The 25084-nt window shown below is 36.1% G+C and overlaps 2 protein-coding genes across 3 annotated transcripts; one reads left to right on the top strand and one right to left on the bottom strand.

The window, feature by feature from the left end:
• Positions 1-1194: 1194 nt before the first annotated feature.
• On the top strand, positions 1195-13789 carry LOC129262283 (chitinase domain-containing protein 1-like). Of its 2 annotated transcripts, XR_010293056.1 has the most exons (13): positions 1195-1255; positions 1486-1628; positions 3040-3238; positions 3686-3841; positions 4594-4726; positions 5897-6048; positions 6609-6763; positions 7971-8066; positions 9311-9463; positions 9874-9945; positions 10456-10498; positions 11141-11908; positions 12363-13789. XR_010293056.1 is itself a non-coding variant. In XM_064096903.1 (11 exons), the coding sequence occupies exons 2-11, from the start codon at positions 3116-3118 to the stop codon at positions 11237-11239; spliced, it is 1182 nt and encodes a 393-aa protein (XP_063952973.1). In that variant the 5' UTR covers positions 1381-1628; positions 3040-3115; the 3' UTR covers positions 11240-13788. The 2 variants fall into 2 exon arrangements, 1 of the variants encoding a protein (XP_063952973.1); XM_064096903.1 differs by lacking the exon at positions 1195-1255 and having other exon boundaries at positions 1381-1628; positions 11141-13788.
• Positions 13779-23633, bottom strand: LOC129258064 (26S proteasome non-ATPase regulatory subunit 14). The gene is made up of 7 exons (XM_054896517.2): positions 23552-23633; positions 21462-21611; positions 20683-20802; positions 19646-19867; positions 18594-18776; positions 16214-16339; positions 13779-15544 (listed from the first exon to the last, which is right to left on the bottom strand). Exons 2-7 carry the CDS (start codon positions 21582-21584, stop codon positions 15383-15385), a joined length of 936 nt encoding a protein of 311 aa, XP_054752492.1. The 5' UTR covers positions 21585-21611; positions 23552-23633; the 3' UTR covers positions 13779-15382.
• Between the last annotated feature and the right edge of the window lie 1451 nt (positions 23634-25084).

The raw sequence follows: 25084 nt of genomic DNA, 5'->3' as shown, positions 1-25084 counted from the left end.
CATTCTAGCCCCGGAGAGCATTTCATCAACATTTGTAAGTATGGCAACATGTCAGATCTGACAACTTTCCTCGATTTTGATTGCGTTAACTGAAGAATAAATCAGACTTTGTTCTTTCATGAAACGCTCCCCGTACTTCAGCTCTCCAATGAGAGTAGACCAATTATCTTCAGATTTGACTCGAATTATCTTGCACTGGTGGCATTTTAGTCATCAATGCAACAATTATGAAATACTTAATGGAGCAATTGAAATTTTTCTGGTAAAAAAAACAACGAAAAATAGGCCCTGTTGATCATGACGACCAAATGTCATTCTCCTTGAAAAGATATTTATTTATTTATATTTTATACTGCAGGGTAGGCCTGTTCAGTTATGCAAAACTGCTTTCCAAAGGTGCCCTGCAGTTTAATAAATAACTCAACATCATAGCAATGTATGTAACATATAAAAAAATAAATAGAAAAAAATAGATCTTTTAAAATATCATAAATTTTCTATCAAGGTAACTTTCATGGTACCTTTCATCTGCATTTTCTGTAGCATATAGTAACGGTTTAGCATGTTAAGTAGTAATTTTGATACAGTATGCATGGCCAGGCTGGGTGACGCCTTTGCGCGGAGGGGGGGGGGCAACATGAGGGTGATTTTCTTGCTCTTTTTTAATGAATTTTCGAGATTATGAAGTTATACGAACGACGTCCACTTTGATACTTTCCTTCCTTTCCATTTCCTTGTCATTTAAGTGATTTAAAATTCTCCCATTTTTTTCACAACTTCAACAAAATCACAGGGGTGGGGTGGGGGTGATTTGTTATTTTCTTTTCCCTCTTTCCTGGGAACCTAGCTGCCGCACCGCATCAGCCCCACTCCTCACATGCAGCATCGCCCCTGATTCCGTGCTCGTATTATAGTGAATACGATAAGATTACCTGATACTGTACGTGTGCACCCAACGCGATAGTCAAATCTTTGTGAGATGTCCAAATTAATATTGTCAAGATTAGTCACTAGAATTCGGGTCACTTTTACATAATCTACTTAATTTTGTGTGTGTGCCAGGTGAAAAAAAATAGGGCCTATATATTCAGAATTTAGTCATTTAGAATTCTGCCACCCCCCCCCCCCCAATTTTTTTTATAAACCAACTGAGGGGGTGTACCATAAAGAGCGACAACGTGACTATAATAGCGCAGTTACATTTCCCCTACGGCGAGTACGACGAGTCGAAAACAGCCGTTTTAACATTTTTTTTGTACCAGCTCCAATTATCGGTGGTTAGAATGAAAATGAATAATCAGTCACGTTTCCTCTACGGCGGCCGTACAGCGCTAGCGAGTCGAAAACAACCATTTTATTCATTTTTTTTTACCACCATGTGTAGCTGATACAAACAATGTTAAAAGGCTGTTTCGACTCGCCTTACGGCCATCGTAGAGGAAATGGGACTGAGGTATAAAACGGTGGTTTTTCGACACGCCGTAGGGGAAATGTGGCTGGAGCGAAAAGTGTCAATGTTATTATTTTTTAAGGGAATTCCCCTTCCACCGCAAGCCACGCCCATAGTTGGGTTGTCGATCCGATTTCGGATTTGCCTTTGCATTGCCTCACCATCATCAATTTGTAAGGTAAAATTTCCGACTTACCAGTCTGTTATGATAAACAGAATAATTATCATCTTCTGGGGCCTGGGGGCTCAATTATTTTGTTTGCAACGATTTGTACTGTTAATTATCAAATTAGGAGCTAGAATTATTTTGAGCTCAGTCCCACATACAGTACTTTGTGTATCGAATAAAAAAAAACGAGCTCTAAGTAACGAGTAGACTAGACAGCTGGCAGCCGTCTGTTTCGAGGAGTTTTTTAACATTTTTTTATTTTTTTTATTTCTCCTCGTACACAGCTCAGACGGCTCGCTATCGTGCAGCCACCATTAGGGGACTTGCAATGCAAAATCCCCCCGTCGGGGCTCTTCAATTTTTGCCTTTAACAGTTTAATGAATAAAATTTTTGAAAATTAACGCGACCAAAATGCAAATTAATATTCCCTCTTGGCATTAATTGCCAAAAAACAGAGAAAAATCAAGTTAAAAGGAACAAAAACAGTGACTTACCTCGGCTGTCGCGCAAATTCACTTCCCCCTTTTATCCGCTCTTAAGTACATAAAGATATGGCCATTGAGTCCCCTGTACAGATCGCGCTAGAACTTCGGTCTCTGTATTTGGTGAGTGAAGCCAATGGAGTTCAGCTGAACAACCAACATTAACAGAGACTGAAGCTTTTGGTCTACGAGTAGACTAGAAGAACGTTGTTCTGAGACTGATAGATCCAGTAAAAAAATATGAGCATCGTTAATCCTTGTTCCTTGTATTCTAGTATTTTTAGGAAGTAGGATGTATGCTCCACTTCCATATATTATATCTACTGAAGAGTGTTACTCGGTTAGATCTAATTATTTTTGTCAGTTTAATAATTAAACATTAAAGTCATTAGACTAGCTGCTCCTAAAAGCTAAAAAGAGCAGCTCTGTTCTTGAAATCTTGAATCTCCATAATCCATTTCTTGTATTATTTTGTGCTTCTGATCATTAATATTATGTACATTTCTATTTTCTATGTTGGAATAATTGTTGTGCATTTGTGTCCCTTTATGAATTATATGACCAAAATTACTGAAGAATAACTTTGAGTTTGACAGTTAATATTACCATTGGCATTGATAATGTTTTTACCTTACAATTTTGTAGCATGTGGTCCATTGCCGAGACAAAGTAAAACCTATGAAAAAAACTTATTTCATGGAATTAAAATATGTAAGATATATTTTGAAGGATTGTGCTATGTATTGTCGGACATTCTCAATCAAATGAAATATTCCAAATTCTCCAAATTGCCATCTTGTCTGAAAAAACAGTCTGTCTTGTTAAGATTAGAATATATGACAAAAATATGTTTTAGACAACATTGATATACAACATCTGGATATACGATTGCCTTTTCCTGTTTAATCCATGTATTCATTTCTATCAATAATTTCAGATTTATCCAGAAGATTTGATACCCCCTGAACTGCATTCTCTCATCACTTGTGCATCTTGTCACATGATCAAGCAAGATGCGTGTGAGCTGGGATTGGAAAGCTTGGATAGTCATCATCTTCTCCATCTACCTGTGGTCTTTACCAGTTGATGCAGGCAGTCCACCTAAAAAGGCAGCCAAGAAGTCCAAAAATGGAACGGTAAGAAAAAAATCCTGGGCCATAAATCTTAACTTGTTAGATAAGTGCCATGATATTCAATTATTCAATTAAGAAGCCTAACTGCAAGTTGATGGAAAGTCATGTACAAAAAACTACGATCAATATTCGTTTAATATCTTATTTGTATTGTAGAAATTAAATAAATCTAGAAGTTAAAATTTGCTCATTTTCGTTTTTTTATTGCTTTCCCAATTTAAGAAATTAAGTGATTATCTTACTTTTATGGGCATAATTAAGTACTGATTTGATCACTCATTCTGATTCATTTATTTTTGTTTGTTTATATGGCTCTGTGCAAAATATGGTTACTTTGTCTTGAATGTTTTAAAGATTTGTGAATTGACCAAAGCTTACTACCAATTTATTTGCTTTTCTCCATGTGTAAGATGAATCATTCTATTTCCTTTTTCCCCTTCTGTACTTCAGCCGGAAGTCAAGCTCTCTGATAGGACTGTAATGGAGAGAGGACTGGTCCAAGAAAACCCCAAAACAAAAGATATCCACAAGGAGCATGCCAACTACTGCAACGCCAAGTCAGAGGAAAGGCAATTCACAGGAGAGGTGCTTGGCTATGTTACCCCAGTAAGTCTCTATATCAGGGGTTCCTGCATTGTGATGCATCAGACCTTGCAATGTGGGGCATGGAAGCCAAATATAATTTGTAGTAATGTTGTTAATATTAATGATATCACTTTGGGGGCTAAGGAAAATGCCTCATATTTAACAGTTTTCCACCTTGAACACCACAAGAGGCCCTTTAAGCAGGCCCCTGGACCCTACGCTGTGCCGTTTAGCTCACTACACATGTTGGATAGTGGTGCCATACAGATTTCTGATAGCAAATATGACACTTCAATAAAACTACTTGAGAACCAGACAAGCAATTTGTTTTGCAGCCCTTTCTTGATATTTGATTAAAATGTAGAATTAAGCTCGTCAACTGGACTTACAACTTAAGCGAACATCGTTTCACAACCGATGCAGGACAGATGAACAGATAACCACAAAGCATAACTGCAGGAATTCACAAAGAATGTTCAATCCTGAGTGGATTTTTTAATTCAAATGGTTTGAAAAGTGAACAGCAAATTGGAATAGTCCTTTGTTGATATAGATCTTTGTTAGTACAAAAAAAATGCAAGTTGGTCACTAAGTTAGTCCTGCACTTTTGGATCTCAGTAAACTTAAGTATCTCAAAATCTGCCAATTGTGTTGACTACTTACCATGTTCCTTAAAAAACCTTGTATTTTGAGTAATGTCTTTCAAATTATATGAAAAATGCAATTTCTTTTTTCTTTTTTCTCGTTACTTATGAAATTTGTATTTTTTTCAGTGGAACTCTCACGGGTATGACATTGCTAAATGGTTTGGTGGAAAGTTCACTGCAATCTCTCCAGTGTGGCTACAGGTAAAGCGGATAGCGTCCAGGGAGTTTACCATCAATGGTGCCCATGATATAGATAAAGGTAAGCTGCTTGTAGTAAGATCTTTTCGGCAAAAGGATGGATCCCCTTTCAGGAGGACGTCCCCTCATGAATGACAAGTGTTCTTGCAAGAAGTAATCATTAGCTGGTGCACCATAGGTCCAAGTTTACTCAATCCCCAGGTTCTCCCCCATTATCTTTTGCAATTAGTCTTTAGACTCAACAAACCACTTCTCCACAAGTGGAGAGAGTTCTTGCATGAGCGTGGAATATGACCTTGGTCGGTAGAGTGCGCATGCATTAAGCTTTGAACGTGCAATGATATAATACAATGAATCAATCGGCCCAAAGCCAAATCTGAGTACATCTCCACCTGGGTATTAGCTGGGTAATTAATGTGTAGCACAATATTTTGCAGATAATCCAAAGTTGACTGGGGATTGTAATCTTGAGATTAAGCCTACAAAATATTGTAATAAATTGCGTCTCTATTACAAACATTCTAGAGTGTTTTTATTGGGATAATTTCCTGTATCAGATAGTGCAATAATTTGTAAACTTGGATGGGCCTATTTTTTAAGGTGTTCTTTAGTGAGACTGCCTCTGGTAAGCTCTCCAGCAGGATTGATGTGCTCCTATGATGATGCGCTCCTATGGTGGTGTCCATGTAGGAATCAAATCCTGGCGAGTTGTCATGTTACAAATCTTTTATAAATTTCAGCAGGGCATGTCTAAATATTTTCCCATTCTAACAAACTCTATTAAATGCAAATGTTAAATCTTATCAGTGCTTTTCTTAATGTTTTGTTCTTTTCCCCTTTCTAAATGATACACAAATGGAGAATGTTTCATGTGCAAAATCGGATTATCAAGAAGTTGTATTCCCATTAGCTGACGTTGAAATCTAATATGGAGAATGTAAAGTTTGTTATTTTTCAAAATTAAAATGACAGAAATCTCTGTCTCATTATGAAAACAGAAACTGTGGAGTTTCTGATCTAGCACAAGAAATGATCAGCATTTTCGTGTGTAAAGTTGTGTATGAATTACAAAAAGTTTCATGCAACACACCCATGGAATATGAGATAATGACTGGGCTTCCTAAGTGTGTGAGTGTTCTCTGTAATTTCATCATGATTGTGATGTTCTTTCTATTCCATCAAAATCATCTATAATATTTCTGGGAAATGACTCCCCCTTTTTAATCTTCAGGCTGGGTTAAAGAGGTCAAGAAAGGAAAACGTCAGGTTGGTCTTGCTCCCAGACTTTTGTTTGATGGTTGGACCATGAGGGACTACGATGCGGTCTTCAAGAGCGAGGCAGAAATTAAAAGTTTGGCAGATACAATAGTCAAATTCTATCAGGTATCATGACCATTTCATTGTACTGATTTAAAAATTTAATACTAAACAAGCCACTATATTTTTTGGTTTGCAAATATTTTCACAATTTTCAAAGTGATCAAATATTTGGGAGTAATCATATTAAGCATTTTGGTTTTATTTTGATATGTAGCGAAGGCCATATTTGGATCTAGAAATATTAGCAATTTTAATTAAATTAAAAATCACTGAGATTTCAACTTGCTATGTGAACATCATAAATCTGTAGGGATAAATACCCTCAAATTAGATTTAGGTTTAAACTGTGGACTTTGCAATGCAGATTTTGTGTATTTCATAATTAATCACGCTTCATTCAATTACCCTTTGCCAAAAGTGCACAAATATTTAGGATCTTTTTCAGTGTAGGAGCTGCATAATCTATGGTTTAAAAACCCATTCTGGTTTACTCCTCTTTTGTGAATTTTGGCCAAAGGGTTTAGATAAAGTACGGTACTAAAAAAATTCTAAAATTTGGGATGGTGTAGACTGGCATATCTGATGATTCAAACTCTCTCTTTTCATAACATTTTATTTCTCAGAAACAAAAATTTGATGGCGTTGTCCTAGAAGTATGGAGTCAGGTTCGTTCCATGAATAAAGACGATCTCCTTCACATGGTTGTCGATATAGCAGATGCAGTCCACAATGCTGGAATGACTTTCTATCTGGTTATACCTCCACCTTCGCTGGGCGAGTGAGTCTCATATATACTTGCTGTAAACTTTCGTCATTCTTTTATCAATGAAATGTACTTCAAGTTATGAAAAACTGTAATTTAACCTGTTGGTTTCAGAGCGACCACATTTTATGTTTGGCTCAATGACTTAGGTTGTGGTGAGGATTCCTTTTTATTATTTTACCTGATGGAATGCTTTTTAGTAAGCAACTAGAGGACCAATAGCACAAGGTCCTCTCCAAGGGACCTTGTAATGAGGATAAATGTCTTACCAATGGGAACTAGTGCATTGACTCGGAATTGAACTCGAATCACTAGATTGCTAGACCACAGCTCTACCGACTGAGCTAGCACGCCTCCTAATTATTGATGGAACGGCCTAAATTTCATACAATGTAAGGTAAACTGCCGATTCGTTTATTGCCAACTCGTCCACTCATCACATGGTTTACCTTCATTTAGTCTAATGCCATTCCATCCCATCAACATTTCGTCTAACGGCCACTTGGTCCATTAACCATTTGGTCCAATGATCACTTTGTCTAATCACCAGTTCGTCTATGACCATTTCGTCTAATAACCAGTTGGTCTAATACCCATTTTCTTTTCATTCATTTTGCCCCATTAATACTTATCCAATTAGACCAAATAGTTTATGGACTAAATGGCTATTGGACCAAGTGGTTATTAGACGGAATGGCATTATACTAAATGAAAGTAGACCATATGGATAGTGGACAAATTTATGATAGACCAAATGAAAGTCAACGAGTTAGTAATTAGATGAATTGGCATTAGACCGATTGGAAATAAACCCAATCTACATGGTACACATGCACTGTGGCCATTTTTTTAAAGCATTATTTTGTTTAGTGTTAAGAAAAATAAAAAAAATAGCCTCTGTCTTCTACATGACTCTTAGTTTTTATCTAATTTATTTCAGTATTTTTATCTTTTCAATCTTTTGGTGTATTTCACTTTGGAAAGCATAATGAATATGAGGATAAAGATAAGCAATGATAAGTCACCAATATTTCAACATCTTCAGTTGAGCATTAAAGAATATTTTTTGTTGGTTGGGGACCTTTTTTATATAGATATCTGCCCCTCTCTCAATTTCTTTCTCTCTCTCTCTCTCTCTCTTTCCCCTCCCTTCTTCCTCTTTCTCTACACCTTTTCTTCACCTCACCCATTCTTGATATTTTTCTTCACCTTTATGTTTTAGGCAGCAATCTCTTTTTACAAAGGATAACTTTGATATGTTGGCGCCTGTGGTAGATGGATTTAGCCTCATGACATATGACTTCTCCAATGTACAAAGGTAAGTTTGTTTCGCATATCTACCCTTTACCCGAGATTCTGGAAGAGTGCTGTGGATCCCAGCAGTCAGGCTTCCAGTTCTGTGCCATTTTCATCCGTCTTAATGATTGGTGTGGTGTCTGCTCAGTGTCGTTTTGGCTCAGATCTCTATCTTCTATAAGGGGTTTGCTACTCATATGGTGGGCAGAACCGCTGGTCTGCCCACACCTTGTCCAGTCTGATCTTGAAGCTATTCACAGTCTGAGCTGTAACTACTTCTTCAGGGAGTGAGTTCCAGTCATTTATGACCCACTGGCTGAATGAATCTTGCCTCAGTTTGGTCAAGCATATGGGTTTAGAAAGCTTCAGACTGTGACCTCTTGTATTGCCTGCTGCAAGTTCAAAGAAGGCATCACTTGGGATGCGTTCAAATCCGTGAACAGTTTTGTACACTTGGATCATGTCTCCATGACGTCTGTGGTACTGAAGGGATGGAATAATTATATATACTGTCTACTTGCTTCAGAAAGAGAGTGGTAAATATAAGGGTACAATGAGAACACTAATAGGAGAAAGGAATTAAATAAGTGGGATTTCAAGAAAATATTGTTTAGTAGTTGGATACATTGCCCTTTGGATATTCAACTTCTTTAGCTCGAATAAAAATGTCTACATTTATTGATGTTAGATCATAAGTTACAAACAGTTTGATCAGAAATGGCCAAAGTATTTAAAATACATACGTCTTGAGTCTTGTACACATGTAACACACAAAGCTACCCATTTGAAGAACCAATGAGATTTCTATATTTATCTGTCATTGCGCACATTTTATATGAGATGATCCCACCAGCAGACATTTGAGCATTGCGTGGACTGTGACTGTTGATATTGACCCATCGTTGTAGGTGGGGGAGTTGATGATACAGCATGACAAAGTGTCAGATTTCATGATTTAAAAAAAAATGTTTTCTCATGTTACTGCACCAATTGAATTACCTTTTTCAGTAAGTTCCTATGACAATATTTACTGGGTCTATTTGTTGGTTTGGTTTCCAAATTGAATTTATGATTGCTATTTAAAAAGTTGCTACAGTTTAAGTCCTATTGGAAATTCATGCGAAATATATTCATATGATTCGATCCTCATTTGTCGTCTGTTATAAAAAATCTGTATGTCATGGCGTGGCGTTCATTTAATGTAAACTCAGTATTTTCAAATTTTCACTTAGCTTTTGAAAATTTATTGTACCAATATTTTTTTAGACCTGGTCCCAATTCTCCTATTGAATGGGTGAGACTATGCGTGGAGGCTCTGGTCCCAGATCCAGGACCTAATCGTGCTAAGGTCCTTCTTGGTCTGAACTTCTATGGTTATGACTTTGGTCCACAAGCAGCTGATGCTATCACAGGCCCAAGGTCAGTACTTTCTTCATTTTCATAACTGTTTCTCTTTTTGTAGATACTTTCTAAAAAAAATATTTTTATAGATACTTTCTTAAAAGAACTTAGCTGATGTTCATTTCACAAAGTTTATGTGAATAAATCATCGGGAAGTGAATCTGATGAATTGTATGAATTCATGTAATATTATGTTTTTTGTCAATATTGTATAGTGTACTTATGTCAACTTGCTTTCATTGTAGGTCATTCCTTTGGCAGTAAAATTTGTAAGTTGTTATATTTTCCTTATTATATTTTGTGTTATATTTATTTCTTATTTATCATAATAATCAGCAAACATGATAGCAGTAGTGGTAGAACTGATCCATTCCATTATGTTTGTTGGTTAAAAAATGCCTTTTATTCTTGCATTTCTTTCATTCCAGGTATTTAGAATTACTCAAGAAAAACAAATTAAAATGGGACTCAAATTCAGCAGAACACTACTTTGAATACAAGTAAGTTAAATTGCATTGGTCTTCTTTGAAATTGCATGTATGTCCATTTTTATACTGATTTTGATAGGGAAAAGTACATGTTCTAACTTTAACACTGGATATGCCCCCCCCCCTTCCCAGGTCAGATGCTCCTAATGCTTCAAATGAATTTTTTAAAAATCTCAATGTTTTCTTAAATCAATCTGTAGGTGAAGTTTTAGTCTCATAATAAGAAAAAAACTTAAGCCTCATTTCAGGTGTGATAAGAAACATTTTCCAGTATTCAAACATGATGATACACATTGCTCCACTAATGAAAATTAAAGTATCCATTAAATGTGATAAAAACTTGTGACAATACTGTTATGACTTTTGTCATATAATGCCATAATGACTCATTATTACACAAATTTGAGTTTATTGGTGGGACTCGTGTTCTTCTAAAATGATTATGTTAATAAAGACAGCAAAATGCAAAAATACACAAGATAACCAGGTCATGTTTCTTTCTCATTGTTCTTTTTTTTTCAGAGATGGATCTATTTCTCGACGTGTATTTTATCCGACTCTCCAGGTAGGAATCTTGTCTTTGTTGCCCTTTATCTTCTTTCTATATTTCTATTATTTGATTATGTATCTGGGAAGGGATGCCTCACAAAGATTTAAGGTTTTACTTAAAACCATACTTCAACACCAACATTATTTTTTATGTTTTAATCTCATTAAATACTAATACTCAGTTGCATCTGTCACTTGTGTAATTTCTGGTGATGAATGACATACTACCTACAACTTTAAATTTAAGTGCACCTTCACATCACAATTAAATGTTGTTAAAACAGCTCAGACATTATCTTGCATGACTGTTTTGGTCACTAGAATTTCTAGTGATCAAAACAGTCATGCAAGATAATGTCTGATACTATGCACACAGTAGGGTTAATAAAGTATTGCAACAACCGATGAATTGTAAAAAAAAAAAAGGAGGGAGAGTTTAATGAATTCTCATTGTTGTAATATATATCTATTTCATTCAAAATGGGTTGATGAAAATTGAGATATCATTTGTGGCTTGATGATCAATTCATAATTATAAAGTATCAGTTTATAACATAACAATTATTATAAATTGCATTATCAATGGTGTTAGAACTTGTTTGTTGAGAATAATATTTGATACTTATTGTTCATGTCTTTCTCTTTATTTTTCTTTCAGTCAATATCAATGCGAATAGATTTAGCTCGGGAGCTTGGCACTGGAATATCAATATGGGAACTTGGACAGGGTTTGGATTACTTCTATGATTTATTATGATAAGTTTATTATATATTATTAGGTATTTGAAATTGATTTCTAATTGTTAACTTCTCAGTGCCTTATGGGAGTATTCAGACACTGTACCAAATCAATCATGTCTAGCATTGTATTTATTAGTTAGTTTGTTAAAATCACTTCTTGAAAAGAGCTATCAAATGAAAATATAAAACAAGGAACCATGCCATCACATTTCCTATTTACAACCCAGTAAGCTCAAATTCTTGACTGCTGTAAAAACCCTTTCTTTTTATGAAAGTCTGCATTGCTATCTAAAATCTCTGACTGAGAATTGTGTTTATTGAAGCTTTCTTTTGCTGAGAAGTTGAAAGTTGTATTTATGCTATAATGGTCTAAAGTCTCACTTGTTGATTAAAGTTTCAATAGGGTTTGTGTCCTCAGACTTCACAAGTGGGCTCAACAGCTTACTGCTACATTGGGTAAAAGAGAACAGTTTATTGCTATCATGAATATTGGATGACATGTAGGCATCAGTGAAACATAACCCCCTCTTCTTGTGCCAAACAGAGTTTGAATTACAGGGGCCACATTTCATTTTAAAATACACATTCCATTTTATGTTCTTTAATTTAGATTGAGTTTCTAGAAACTGACCTCTGGCACAGTGGGGGGGGGGGGGGAGTTCACTCAAATTATTTTTTGATGGGGGTGTGCCTCACGAAATTCTGAAATGGGGGTCTAAGGAACTGACTACAAGGGTAAAGTACGGGGTCGTGAGGACTTAAATACCGCGCAGCATGAAAAACAGGGTCTACGGAACGGGATCGCGGCACTGTAGGTACACTGCACATTAGTGCTGGGCATGCGCTAGCCATGCAGAGAGCGGCCTCTAATTATATGGAGGGAGTTGCGAAGCCATACGTGCATCTCTCACATGTAGCACTCGCGCTCGTGCTTGACAATTTTGGCAGGGCAGGGGAACTGAGATGTCTCGTAATGGGGGTCTTGCGAGTGGGGCTGGGCGGCTTCTGAATTGAACTTTTGTCATTCGTAGTATCTAGAGAAGTGAAAATTAGGTCTGAAAAGGGGGGTCATCAAAGCGGCAAGTCCCCGTACCGCCCATATATGTAAGTGCCCCCCCCCCCCTCCCGGGTACCGTAAGCCTATAGAGAATTTGTCAGATTTTGGCAATCTGTGCAATATGCTCAGATATTACACAGGCAAAATCATGTAGACCAAAATCTGTGTTTTAATGCTCTGCTAAAAAGCCAAATAATATAGATAATAGTTTATACACCACAAAATACATAACCCTTGTGAAAATTTGGCTTGGAGTATGTATGTTGCCATTTGAAAATCTCCAAATTAAGATTTTTATCCATTTTGCGATATTCATAGAGATGTTTTTCAGCACGTTTTAGCCATGTGAAAATATCAATAATGAACATTTATTTGTATATTAAATTGAGTAAGGTAAAAATCATGGGTAAACTAAATGCCAATATGATTTGTAGGATACTCGTACATCCATTAAATAAACTCTACCAAACTGATGTTATTTGCCATAAGGCAATATCCAGTGGCTTTACATATCGTCTTCTGGTCATAAATCTTGTTCTACTCAATTTATGTCCAAATAGTGTCAAATTCCTCAGGAAAACAGAATGATATTCCTACAATAATGAGAGCCTAGAAAAAACTATTTTATTAATAAGTAGCATGTATTTGGAACTATTTTTTCTTGACAGTTTTTTTTTTAGTTCAGAATTTTACTTCATTTCATTTGAGCTAGAATTTGGTAGAACATGGTATCCATGGAAACTTTTCCATTTGATGGTGAAGTTACCACTGATGGCAAGTGTTTTTGCAGCAGTACTTGCATTTTTTTATGAGGCCACAAAGGCACAAGGGGTAAAATATACAAATGTATTTCATGTAATATTGTTACAGTTTGACTGTATTCCATTCAATGGTCAACATGTTTTTAATATTCGTTTATCATTTGTGTCTTCTTAAAATTTTCTTTATTAAAGTTCCAAGAGCTACAAGTTATTTCATTCTCATCTTCAACATTGGAATTATTGTGAATAATAACATAATTTCGCTGCAGTACTTATCTGACAAGATTGATGGAGAACTGGATGTGAAAGTATTGAGCAAGAGGGGCGAATATCAAATAGCTGGATTTATAGTGCTTTTTACCAGAGGATACAAAGTATTACTATTATTACTCTGGTTTCAGCTCAAAGTACCACTTTATCAGCAGATCTTAGTGCATTTACATGTCAGGAATAAAAGTTGAATAGGAAGGAATAATAAAAGTGACAGAGTAAGAGAGAGAGAGACAGACAGACAGAGAGGGAAATTGAAAGAAGAGAGATGGAAGTATGAAAGGAATGATGAATAAGGAGAGGTGGGATGAGAGAGCAAAAGATAAGTGAGTGTAATTTTTTTTTCTTGATGCCAATATTCAAATTATATGTAAATTTTATTGTTAATTCTTATTTACTGTTTTTCTCAATGATGACTGAATGTATCAAATAAGATTATATACTAAGAATTAAAAAAAGTAAACAGGTTTTACATTGTACATTATGAACATCTTTTATTTTTTACATAATGAAACATTACAAACATACATGTAATTAGTTATTTTTTATGAAAACATTGCCACAAAATCCTTTACAAGTGATTTTGTCTTAGATGGACAATTTGCAGAAGCGCTGTCTGGGATTCAAAAGTTTTACAATTAACTGCTTCAAAAGTCAATTCCTCACAGAATTGAAGTTTAGTTGGGAAAACTAAGACAACTTATATGAGAATAAGAGTTAAAATTTCATCAAAATATGAGTTTTTCGATATGCACATTTCATGAAACATTGTTCAATATGCGTGACCATCATATGAAATAATGTATAACTTCAAAATGCCTACACCTTAATTTTTATGAAATATGCACCGTTATGCTTGCTTACTTTTTCTCTATTTAGTCAAACCTTATATTCTGTGTGAATTTGGCTATCTTTTCCACTATTTATTGTTTTCTTAACGAGAATACACATTTTTCTGCATTCAGAAGCCTGCAATGAGCTTATATTACTCTGAAATACAATGCCCTGCTTATCATTGTCATTAGATAAGTCAGTAGCAATGTGCTGGAAACCAGTCATGTAACATGTGTCTTTGGTAAACTTTGAAGATTCACAATAGTCACAACAAACATAGGTATTGTCTGTTATTGGCATACAATTCCTCTTGTAGCTAAAAAAAGCTTTAACTGGAATAAGTGTGTAAGTATTGTGACTACTTGGACTTAATAGATAACTCTGTGATGTTTTGCGAGTTTCAAGACTCTACAGAAAAATCTTTTGAACTCAAAGGAAAAATTTGTGGACAATTCTTTTAAACATGACCATATATATGCAAACTAGTGTCTGTAATATTACTCAAATTCTACATGAATTCTTAAACCTCTTACACTAGCGGTGAGTTTAATCTCAATTGAACAATAAAATTGCCTTCCACGTTGTAACATCACCTAAATCTCTTACATTGGAGCATGTGATTTGTTTCAATTTTCAATCTGATATATCAGATCACCCTTCATGACAATCACATGCCTTTAAGGTAGAGTCCCCAGTTTTCCATGATACACAAAATGTAATGATTTCATGGAATTTACAATTTTTAGGCAAAAAATATGAATTACAAAGCAGAAAATTGAAAATCATGCAATAACCCAATAAACAAAACAGTACATAATTGAAAAATCTGCCAACCTAACCTGATTGCAGATTTTAGGATGTGATCTCCTTGTTTATCTACTTAATGCAGTGCATGTACATTACAATGGAAACTTATGCTTTTCTAAGATTTCATGAATTCCAATTGCTTTATCATGTTTTGTACAGTACTTGTCATTAGAGAACACAAACTATGATGTTAAAAAGACTGAAAACATGGAATTTACATTTCAGAAGACCGAAAACTGGGGACTTTACATAATTGATACTGATCACCACAGGTGAAATATCCTCAAATTTCATTGGTGCACAAAAACATCAGTTACATTAACATGACCAGTAGTAAATAGATTTTCTGACACTTTACTGATCAATAATAATAATAATAGTTTCACAAGCCTACAAGAGATATTTACATGAGACGGCAGTTGGTTATATACTATTTAAACACAACCGTATCCAGCATAGCACCAAGGCACTGAACGATATTCGACGTCATAAGTACCTCCACCCTCTCCTCAAGATGGCGCTTAGGGTCCAGCTTGCCGACGTTCTTCACCGCGAGTTGCTCTTGCGTCATTTTGTCTTCCTCTTCTACAGCCTGTCCAAATAAATAAACCAAATTTATTATTTTTTGTGTACATTTATCTATTTAGAGGTTTTGGAAGGTTCTGATCAAACTTTTGGAAAAACTAGCAATTGTGTACTTCCAATAGTCTATCCATATTAGCCTTATGAAGGAGGGAAAATGTAGAAACACAGAGAGACAAAGAATTCATCCGACATATTTTGAGTATTCATATTACATTTTTTATCACAATGTTGGACATCATTAATTACATGGCCCTGCTTGAGCACACAAATAGAGTAACTGATTGTAAATGATGGAAAGTGGGCAAGGCCTTAATTCGCCATCTCCCATGTGTCCATGCTGTCCCTTAATAAACAAAGAGAAACATGTTAGGCAAACTGACATGGTCCAATCTAAGGAAACTTCCATTGACTGGCAAGTTCTCCTCTATGGAGTGGTCCATTTGTGGAAGAGGTCCTCAGGGGAGGACTTGCCCCCTGGGGATCTTTTGAGGAAATTTCATTCAACAGATTTTTCATATTGGAATTTTATCCGGGAGAGGGTCTTTATTTGGGGAGGGTTCCCTGTTACATACACCAAGATAAAAGAATGTGTATGATGATATTGCTGGCCTTCCATAGACTTAGAAGATTTCTATAAATCATAAGAAAATTGTTAAGTTAGGACACAGTCACATACCTTGTTATAAACCTTGGCTAGGTTTAACATCTCTTTGACTGTTGATTCGTTCAGTTTGCAGTGTTCATTGTAATCTTTCAATGTCAATCCATCCATCCAGCTCTTTTTATGAAGATTTAACAGCATCTGTTACATTGAAAAATGATAAGAGAGAGTCATTAATACAACAACAAAAACATTTATGTCTCAATTTTGTTGTTTATTGGATGTTTTTAGAGTACAAATTAAATAAATAAATAACACATTTTATACCAAATAATCAGTGTGTAAGATTTGTACATGCAAACAGAAGATTTTTACTGGATATTTTTAACAGTTACAAAGAATCCAGCATAACTAACATCCAATTTGACAAATTCAGGATGGGACATACATGTATATGGATGTAAACACCATTTCATGAACTCCCTTATAAAGCAAACATTTGAAAAATGTGATTGTCAAATTGCTCCAGGCATGTGTTCAGAATAATGTTGTAAATCGGATCGAAAATCGGATCGGCAGTTAAGCTTCTAAAATCGAAATCGAATCGAAAATCGAATCGGCGATGTTTAAAAACAAAGGAATACATCAACATTTTGTTTGCGGTCGCGCGCATCTTCCTGACAAAGTCACAAAGACGAATGTTTAGGAATGGAAGTCGTCGACATGCGCGATCGTTTGGAACATGCTTTTAAAGGGTTTTGAGGTTTAACTGCTTTACAATCAAATGAGTGATTTATATTAGAAAAATAAACGAATGACGCATCTTCCGAGCATAGTCGCAAAGGAAAATAATTATCGTAGATCACAGGTCAATGAACGATCGGCGGGACATCATAAGTATTTTTATGTGAAGCTGAGCTCAGCTAGGTTCGCTCATTATAATATGTGATTACAGCCACGCCCAATAACCATTCCAAAGTACACCCATTTTGTTATAATAGCTTACTTGGTACATCATTTCTCCGAATCAGTTCTGGGAAAAGTTAAGTCACGCCTCAGTATCGATCTTTTTGTATACCCACCCACTCAACAACATCAGTGAATTACGCAATGCGCGCAAGCATTCACACAATACAAGATAGTTTTGTGGCATAGCCGAGAACTGGAACCGCCCAGACTCAACGGGCTAGCGCAAAATTCTTTACACTACCTTTTGGCATGTGCACGTGGTGGGTTTGATTGACACTGCTAACAGTGCTATTCTTTGAGTTGGCTCACTGGCTGGATTAATGACAATATATCACTGCAAGTATGGCATACATGATACATACAACACGCAACACATCCATACACACTGCTCTCAAACTCCCTTGCTATTATTCGTACCTAGGCCGTGTGTGCACTTATGGGCGGGATTTAAGCAGGGCATTGACTAGCATATACAACACATCCATGCACCCCAGCATTCATATACATTTCTCAAACTCCCTTGCTATTCGTCCATTGTGTGAACTCATGGGCGGGATTATGACAAAAATTAGCGCAAGCACTAGCATACGTAATACATAAATACATTCCTGCACACACAGATCTCAAACTCCCTTGTCATTCGTCCATTCTATTCACTCATGGGCGGGATTTATCAGTGTAAGCACTAGCATACATAATGTATGTAATATTCATGCAGTACACACACAGCTCTCAAACTCCTTTGCTATTGGTCCATTGTATTCACTTATGGGCGGGATTTATCAGCATAAGCACTAGCATACATAATGCATACAACACATTCATGCACCCATGCAGCCACATACAGCTCTCAAACTCCATTGTTATTGGTCCATTGTATTCACTTATGGGCGGGATTTATCAGCATAAGCACTAGCTTACATAATGCATACAACACATTCATGCACCCATGCAGCCACATACAGCTCTCAAACTCCATTGCTATTGGCCATTGTGTGCACTCATGGGCGGGATAAATGACAAACACAGTACAAGTACATGTTCCTTGTTTGTATTATACAATACATTCATTCCAAGTTCCACTCCCACCATACCAGTCAGCGCAGCTACCGGCAGGTCATCATAAGTAGGTCAACCTTTTATGAGTAATTTCTGACATTCCAGGAATCTCCATTGTTCGAACTATTCGATTGTTTAAAAAGCTCTAAATAGTTAGCACCTCCGCAAGAACAATCTTGAAATATGTTCTGACTGCACTGTAACTAGATCTACAGGTATGCCGATTTTTTATATCCGATTTTTTCCTTCAAGGGGCATGATCGAAGATCGGCAAGTGATCGCCGATTGTTGTGAAATCGAATGGAATCGGTTGCCGATTGCAAAATCGGTTACAAGCTTAGTTCAGAAGTGAAATAATGATCCCCCCCTTTCTTGTAAATCAATTCAATACTGTCTGCCTTTTATTTAAACAAAATTATGGTATTACCTTTTGTTCTAATTCATTTTTCCTGTAGTTGATAGCGATTGAGTAGTAATGTCTGTTGAGGCCGTGGATCAAGGCTTGAATGGATGGCTTCTGTAAATGACCAAGATTTGATGTGGTCTGCCTAGGCTCCTGTCCCAGCACCATCATGTTAGGGTTGATCAATCGGAATGCATCTATTACAACCTGAGATAGCAACAAAAATAATAAGAGACTGGTTACAAACCGTCAGGTACTCGATATACTGCATGCTCTACTCATAAGTTTTGATATGAGGGCATCAATATATATGTGCTACATCGACCATTAACCAGCCTGGTATATTGTATCAAGTACTATGTTGAAGTAACTATCATAATTGGATTCAATTCTTATATCAAATGGCTAATAAGTGATTTAATGTTTCAAGTTATTGGTAAAAGATATTGTTTTCTGATTGATGCACTTGTATTCTCAACTAAACAAAAAGAAAGAAAATCATGTATACAGGGTTAAATTAGTAATCACTGGAGAGATTTTCATAAGATGATTTAGATCTTGAGATCACACATTTCAAAGTGGCTGTAACATTTACCGTGTTTACACTTGATCGGTTGTTGGTTCAGAACCAAAAGCCGATGCAGAATCGGCTTTTGGTTTGCGTTTACACGTTGTTACAGCTCGCGGTTCAGAACCGCAAGCCGATGCAAAAACCTGAAATGATACGCACACCAACAATATACATTGTACGTCATAATAAAGACAACGCTGGATCAGTGCGCTTACAATTACGTCACAATGGTAAAGTAAATGAAATGCGCACAAATTGCCGAAGCAGAATCGGCTTTCTGTTTACACGTAGTAAAAAAGCCGATTCTGCATCGGCTCGCGGTTTTGAACATACTACTTTGGTGGTGCAAATTGCCGGTTCTGAACCGCGAGCCGATGCAAGTTATTCGCGTTTACACGCTATGGAAAAGCCGATGCTGCATCGGCTCGCGGTTCAGAACCGGGAGTCAATTAAGTGTAAACACGGTAATAGTGGCTTCAACATTGGCAAGGGATTGATTTCTCACCTTTCCTTTGACACTCTGAATGGGATCGACCACAACAGCCACTGCTCTGTCTGATAGGGCCTCAAAGCTCTGCTGTGTGTTGATGTCAACACCCGATAACCAGCATCCAAACCCGGGATGGGAGTGATACCATCCAACCACCATCTCTGGACGACCTGTCTGCTTCAGCATGTCCAACATCTTGGCTTGGAATACAGGATCTACTGCTTCTACGCTCACTCCCTAAAACACAGGAGAGTCATTTAGATACATGAACATCTAATACACACTAACATCTTCATTTACAGTGGTGCTAAAAAGTTAGTGAACCCCATCAGAAAATGCACTTCTTCATGCCGAGTGTTGAATGTAGACAAAAACACTACAATGTCCAGTGAGCCTCGAGAAACAAACTTTATTGAATGTAATATTTTATCACCTGACTTGAGTTCACAATTACATATCTAAAAGATGGCCAAACTTGAAAACTTTTAAGTATGTTCATTTTCTGGTGGGGTTCACTAACTTTTTAGCACCAGTGTAAATCTACTAACATCTTCCAACTTTCTCATAATATCAAAGCAGAGGCGGCACCACAATGAGAGAAGGGATTGTGTGGAGCAACTGCCTGCTACCTTTTCAATTTTCTAAGCAATACAAAAAATAATACTTGATGGGAAGAAGAGAAGGAAAGGAGAATCTTGAAAAGGAGGTCCCCTTGTCCCCTCTTTCAAAATACCCTGGTGCTGCCCTTGCATTAAAGTCCCAGTTTAATAGACTACAGAAATACATGTATTTTGAAATATTACTGTGGATACTAACAGGGTATAACTTCTTTAATGAAAAGCTACACAACAGAAATTGACAGATAATAATAATAATACCAACATGCTTATATAGCGCATATCACTGCCAAATGCGTCCCTATGCGCTTTAATAATTGGATACTATTACCCTGGCTTTAGCAGCCTTTTACAGCGCAGTGGCATTTCAAGGAATAATATTCTTAAGGATCACTGCAAAGAAGACGAGGGATCATGATATAATTGCGAACTTACTGTTCCTGATTGTGGCATAGCAAAGACATCAATGACTCTGACTGTGTAATCATCAACAAATTCTCCCAACATAAGACCCATAACTTCCATAGGTACACCAGCTCTACCATGTTTCAACATCTGCAAGAGAAAACAAATCAATCAAATGAAATTATCAAAAGTTCACATCAAGTTCTATTTAACAAATGGTCTGATCTTGCTAACCCTGTTATTTAAACTTCTTACTCTACTTGTCAAACTATCTAAAAAGTGTGACAGAGTAATATTAGATTTAGTTTTAAGATATAAATATATTCTTTTTCAATGAGAGATCAAGGTAAAAAGCGACACAAAGAAAAGAATCCTGTTATATATAATACAAAACATTTATATTGCATGCACTGCACTTACACATGTGTAATGATATACTGTACCAGTACAAAAAAAAATGTAATCACTTGTTCCTTTAATTTCTGGACAACTCCTGACAACTTTCACCATTATAATTATGTCCCTTTGGCTGACTGCAAATTTATAGTACATTCTTATTAATTCATGAATAACAAAGGATATCCTTTCTTACTTTAAGTATATTTGAACAAGGATTCTTTTTGTATGCATTTAAACAGGGGTGGCATGTAATATATTAAGGGGTATCACATCCAAGCTAAATCAATCAAATCAAATCCCATGCATTTGATATCAATTTGCAGAATTTCAAAGGAAAATTGTAACACAAGAAAACTGCAAACGTTTAATTCAAACTTCTTCATCCAGATAAACATAACTATTTAGTTTACCTTCAAAAGAGCAAGAGATGATATGTACACTTGTTCTGCAGTATCAACAACGGGTCCATCGCTGGGTGTGGTGCCTTGCCCAAGGCCTGGCATACCTCCTCCTAGTCTAAGTAACCTGTCCATTGTGGGAGTCTGTCTTGGTGATTTCAACTGAAAGATAACGAAGAAAATTGGAAGAGAATCATGTTTTTTTTTTATTCCCAGTTTCAATGACACCAACCTGTACAAATTTTCTCCAAACTTTAATATTGCTTTGCCAGTTGGCATATTACCAAAATCCCATTCTGTGTTTTGGCATTCTTATATTGATTAAACTGGTTGCAAACCTTCAATAATACCTGTAAATGTACATGAGTTCAAAATTTCATGGGAGGCAGCGTAGCTCAGTCGGTTATGTTTCGGATAAGATCGTAGATCTCAAGGTGAGGGGTTTGAGTTCCGCTCATGCAGAAACGCGTCTAACAAAAAATCTGATGCTATAGCGTTGTGTGTAAGCATGCCTCACCACTGTATTCAGTGCAGGTGTGAATGCAGTTGGAAAACATTCCGTCCATCGGAAAGGACGCAAATGTTGGTCCGTGTATAGGAGAGTCACAAACTATGCACGTTAAAACCAATACACTATTCGTCAAAGAGTAGGGTGTTCACCCGGTACATTGCACCTGCCGGTCCAAGCAAAATTCAGGTCAAGTCAATCTTGACGTTCATTTGCCATAATAATCAATGTAATGATTGTGGGCATTAACGGAAAGACAGAGAGACAAGACAAGTCATAAGACGTCCATACATATTACTCCATTGAATTAGATTTGATTCAACCTGCAAATAAAACTGGGCAAAAGGCATGAGATTCAGAAATTCAGGTATTTAATTTTATAAAAAATTTCAAAAATCCAACAATTAACCTCTTGTTATGGTGGATTACACCCCTCATTTTCCTGATTTTTTTATTATTATCTTCCCTATTAAAAGATGAATGAAAAAATGCAGGAACATATTTCCTTTAACTTTACCTAAAGCTCTGCTGCCTCATAGCAGAGCTCTCTGAAGGGAATCTGAGTACTATCAGACAGGAAATACAAGGTCTTGTCTATCTTCTAATTTCTATCTAGCATGTCTAAATACTAGAGTCATGAGATTGATCTGCCCAAGATTCAACTGCAGTATTATTTGTTCAATCCTCTCCTTACAAAAAATTTCCCCAATACATTGTTTATTCTTAATTGCAAAATCCAATTTCAACTCACAATTCAACAGACTCTAGAGTAATCTGCCTGGAGTTTAACATTTATTTCTGCAATATATTTTGTTCTAAACGGTTTTTCACAAAATGAAAGATGCCTCAATGTTTGTTTCAATTTTTTTCAAATGCAATGTTTATTTTCTCCTCCTATCTCAATATTTCATAAAATCTTGATATGAAACACAATATTTAGCACCAGCCATTCGATAGCCCTGCCCTCCTCCGTTCAAAGTCAATGCATGCGAGCACAGCATGCGATATGCAACCCGGAAGTTGCAGAGGCCATTACTCATTAGCTCCTGCGCTCGGACCCAGACTTCATGTCAAATGGAGGTCTGCCGCAGTGCCACCTCCCGCAAGCATGTCAACTTGATTTCTGTGCAATTTCAATGGCAATAGTATACGATCATAAAAAATCTACATTATTGGCGAGAACATTCGCAAAATCGGAACCAAAATTCAAAAACCACGGATTTCTTCATTTTTATTTTAGTGCATTTTTTCAGTGACCCACTTCTTAAATTGGAGCTAAGCTGCCACTTGCTTTGAAAATATCTCGCGAATTCCACATTTTTAACTCAAAATCGACTGCACGGAGTTCACTCAGCTCAGCTCCAGGAAATTGTCAGATTCAGAATTTTCCCCGTATAGGCCAACCGACAAAAATGTATACATATGGGACCGAGGTGAAAGATCTAAATTCAACGATGAAGCAAGGCATATATTATAGTCATTATTTCCAAAAGAAAGTCACATAGTGAACCTGAAATTTTATCTTATAGTTCAAATACAACTCTTTAGTCAATCAATAGTTCGCATAAGTCATACAAAAATGTAATTTACTCACCTAATGAACTTTTCAGACACCGATTTTTGGCATGAGTCGTGTAAATTTTGTTCCTTGCATGTACGAAACGTAGAGGGAGCTAAACTTTTATTACCCGGACTTATATGTCTTTATAATTTTTCTCGATTTATGATTGGGGCAGAATTCATCCCATTATTCGTCATCAAATAATACAATTGGCTGAACTAGCAATCATGCTGACAAAGCAAATCTCATAATTTTGTTTTGATGTAGAATAATATTTTTATTCCGTTTTTTTTTTTTTTTTTGGGGGGGGGGGGAGGTATTGTCTGTGGCGGATCTTGGCGATTTTAGAAATTTTATAGTGGCGGTTTGGGCTGTTGTGAGGGTGATTTCGCCAATTGACCTCTGTATTTTGCACAATGACACGTTTTCATGTGACACTGAAGATTGCTTAAAAAACGTGCATCAAATCATTTTGAATCATTTGTCTAATTAAATATTGTCTTAGTAAAAATACATGTAAATGAACAATAACTGTAATTATATCAATAATGAGTAGAATTAATTATTTATTTAAGTTAGCAAACTGTTTTTTTAATTCATTAGAAAATTGTTGAAATTATTATTTTTCACTGAAAATAGCCAGCTCATCAATGTGTTAATTTTTTTATACCTCTTTTTAATAAAACCTAAAAAGGAAACGATTTTTAAGAATGCATGATGAAATTTAATCATTAATTGTTTACACATATCTTTTAAAGGAAAATGAAACCCTTGAAACCAGCTGAATCCATATCAAAGAGAAAAATCAAAGAAACGTATTGTTGAAAGTTTTAGGAAGATTGAATGAATAATAAGAAAGTTATGAGCATTTGAACATTGAGATCACTAATGCCATGTAGATCCTCCAATTGGCAATGCGACCAAGATCTGTGATGTCACACACGTACAACTCCCTCATTACTTTAGTACTTATTTCACTTATATTCTCACTTTTATAGAGTCTGTCACAAGGTGAGGTGTTCTCTTTATGAGAGGACAAGTACAGAGGTTTCACAAAATTATATCATTGATGAATCGTTTGTCATATGATTAGAATGAGCAAAAAGAGATGTTTTGGGGTATTAGACGGGTCAATTTACGACCAAAAATACCCCTACCCGGAACTAATTGCAACAAATGATTTTTCAATGGCTTTTTGTACTATTTGACCTCAGAAATAACATACTAAAAATCTACCAAAATCCGCATCCGGGAAAGTGGTTATTTTCAAGATGGCGTCCAAGATGGCCGCCATTCACTGAAAATGACTCTTTATCCACCCTAGAATCCTATTTCGATTCATATTCCATGGTCTAGGGGGTAAAATTTTTTTGATACAAGCTAGAGTGAATTATAAACCCTCCAGTGTACCTGGCAAATCCAAGATGGCGCCCAAAATGGTTGCCGTAGGCTGAAAATCCACAATTCATCTATGTGGTAATAATTTGGTTTTTATTCATTGGTTTTAAGGGTGAAGTAGTACATAGGAACAAGTTACAAAGACACCATTGATCTGGTGTGTCCAAA

This window comes from Lytechinus pictus, chromosome 1, assembly GCF_037042905.1.
Source record: "Lytechinus pictus isolate F3 Inbred chromosome 1, Lp3.0, whole genome shotgun sequence".
Lineage (NCBI taxonomy): Eukaryota > Metazoa > Echinodermata > Echinoidea > Temnopleuroida > Toxopneustidae > Lytechinus > Lytechinus pictus.
Note: the sequence above shows the minus strand (reverse complement) of the source record. Positions and strands in the feature narration are given on the sequence as shown.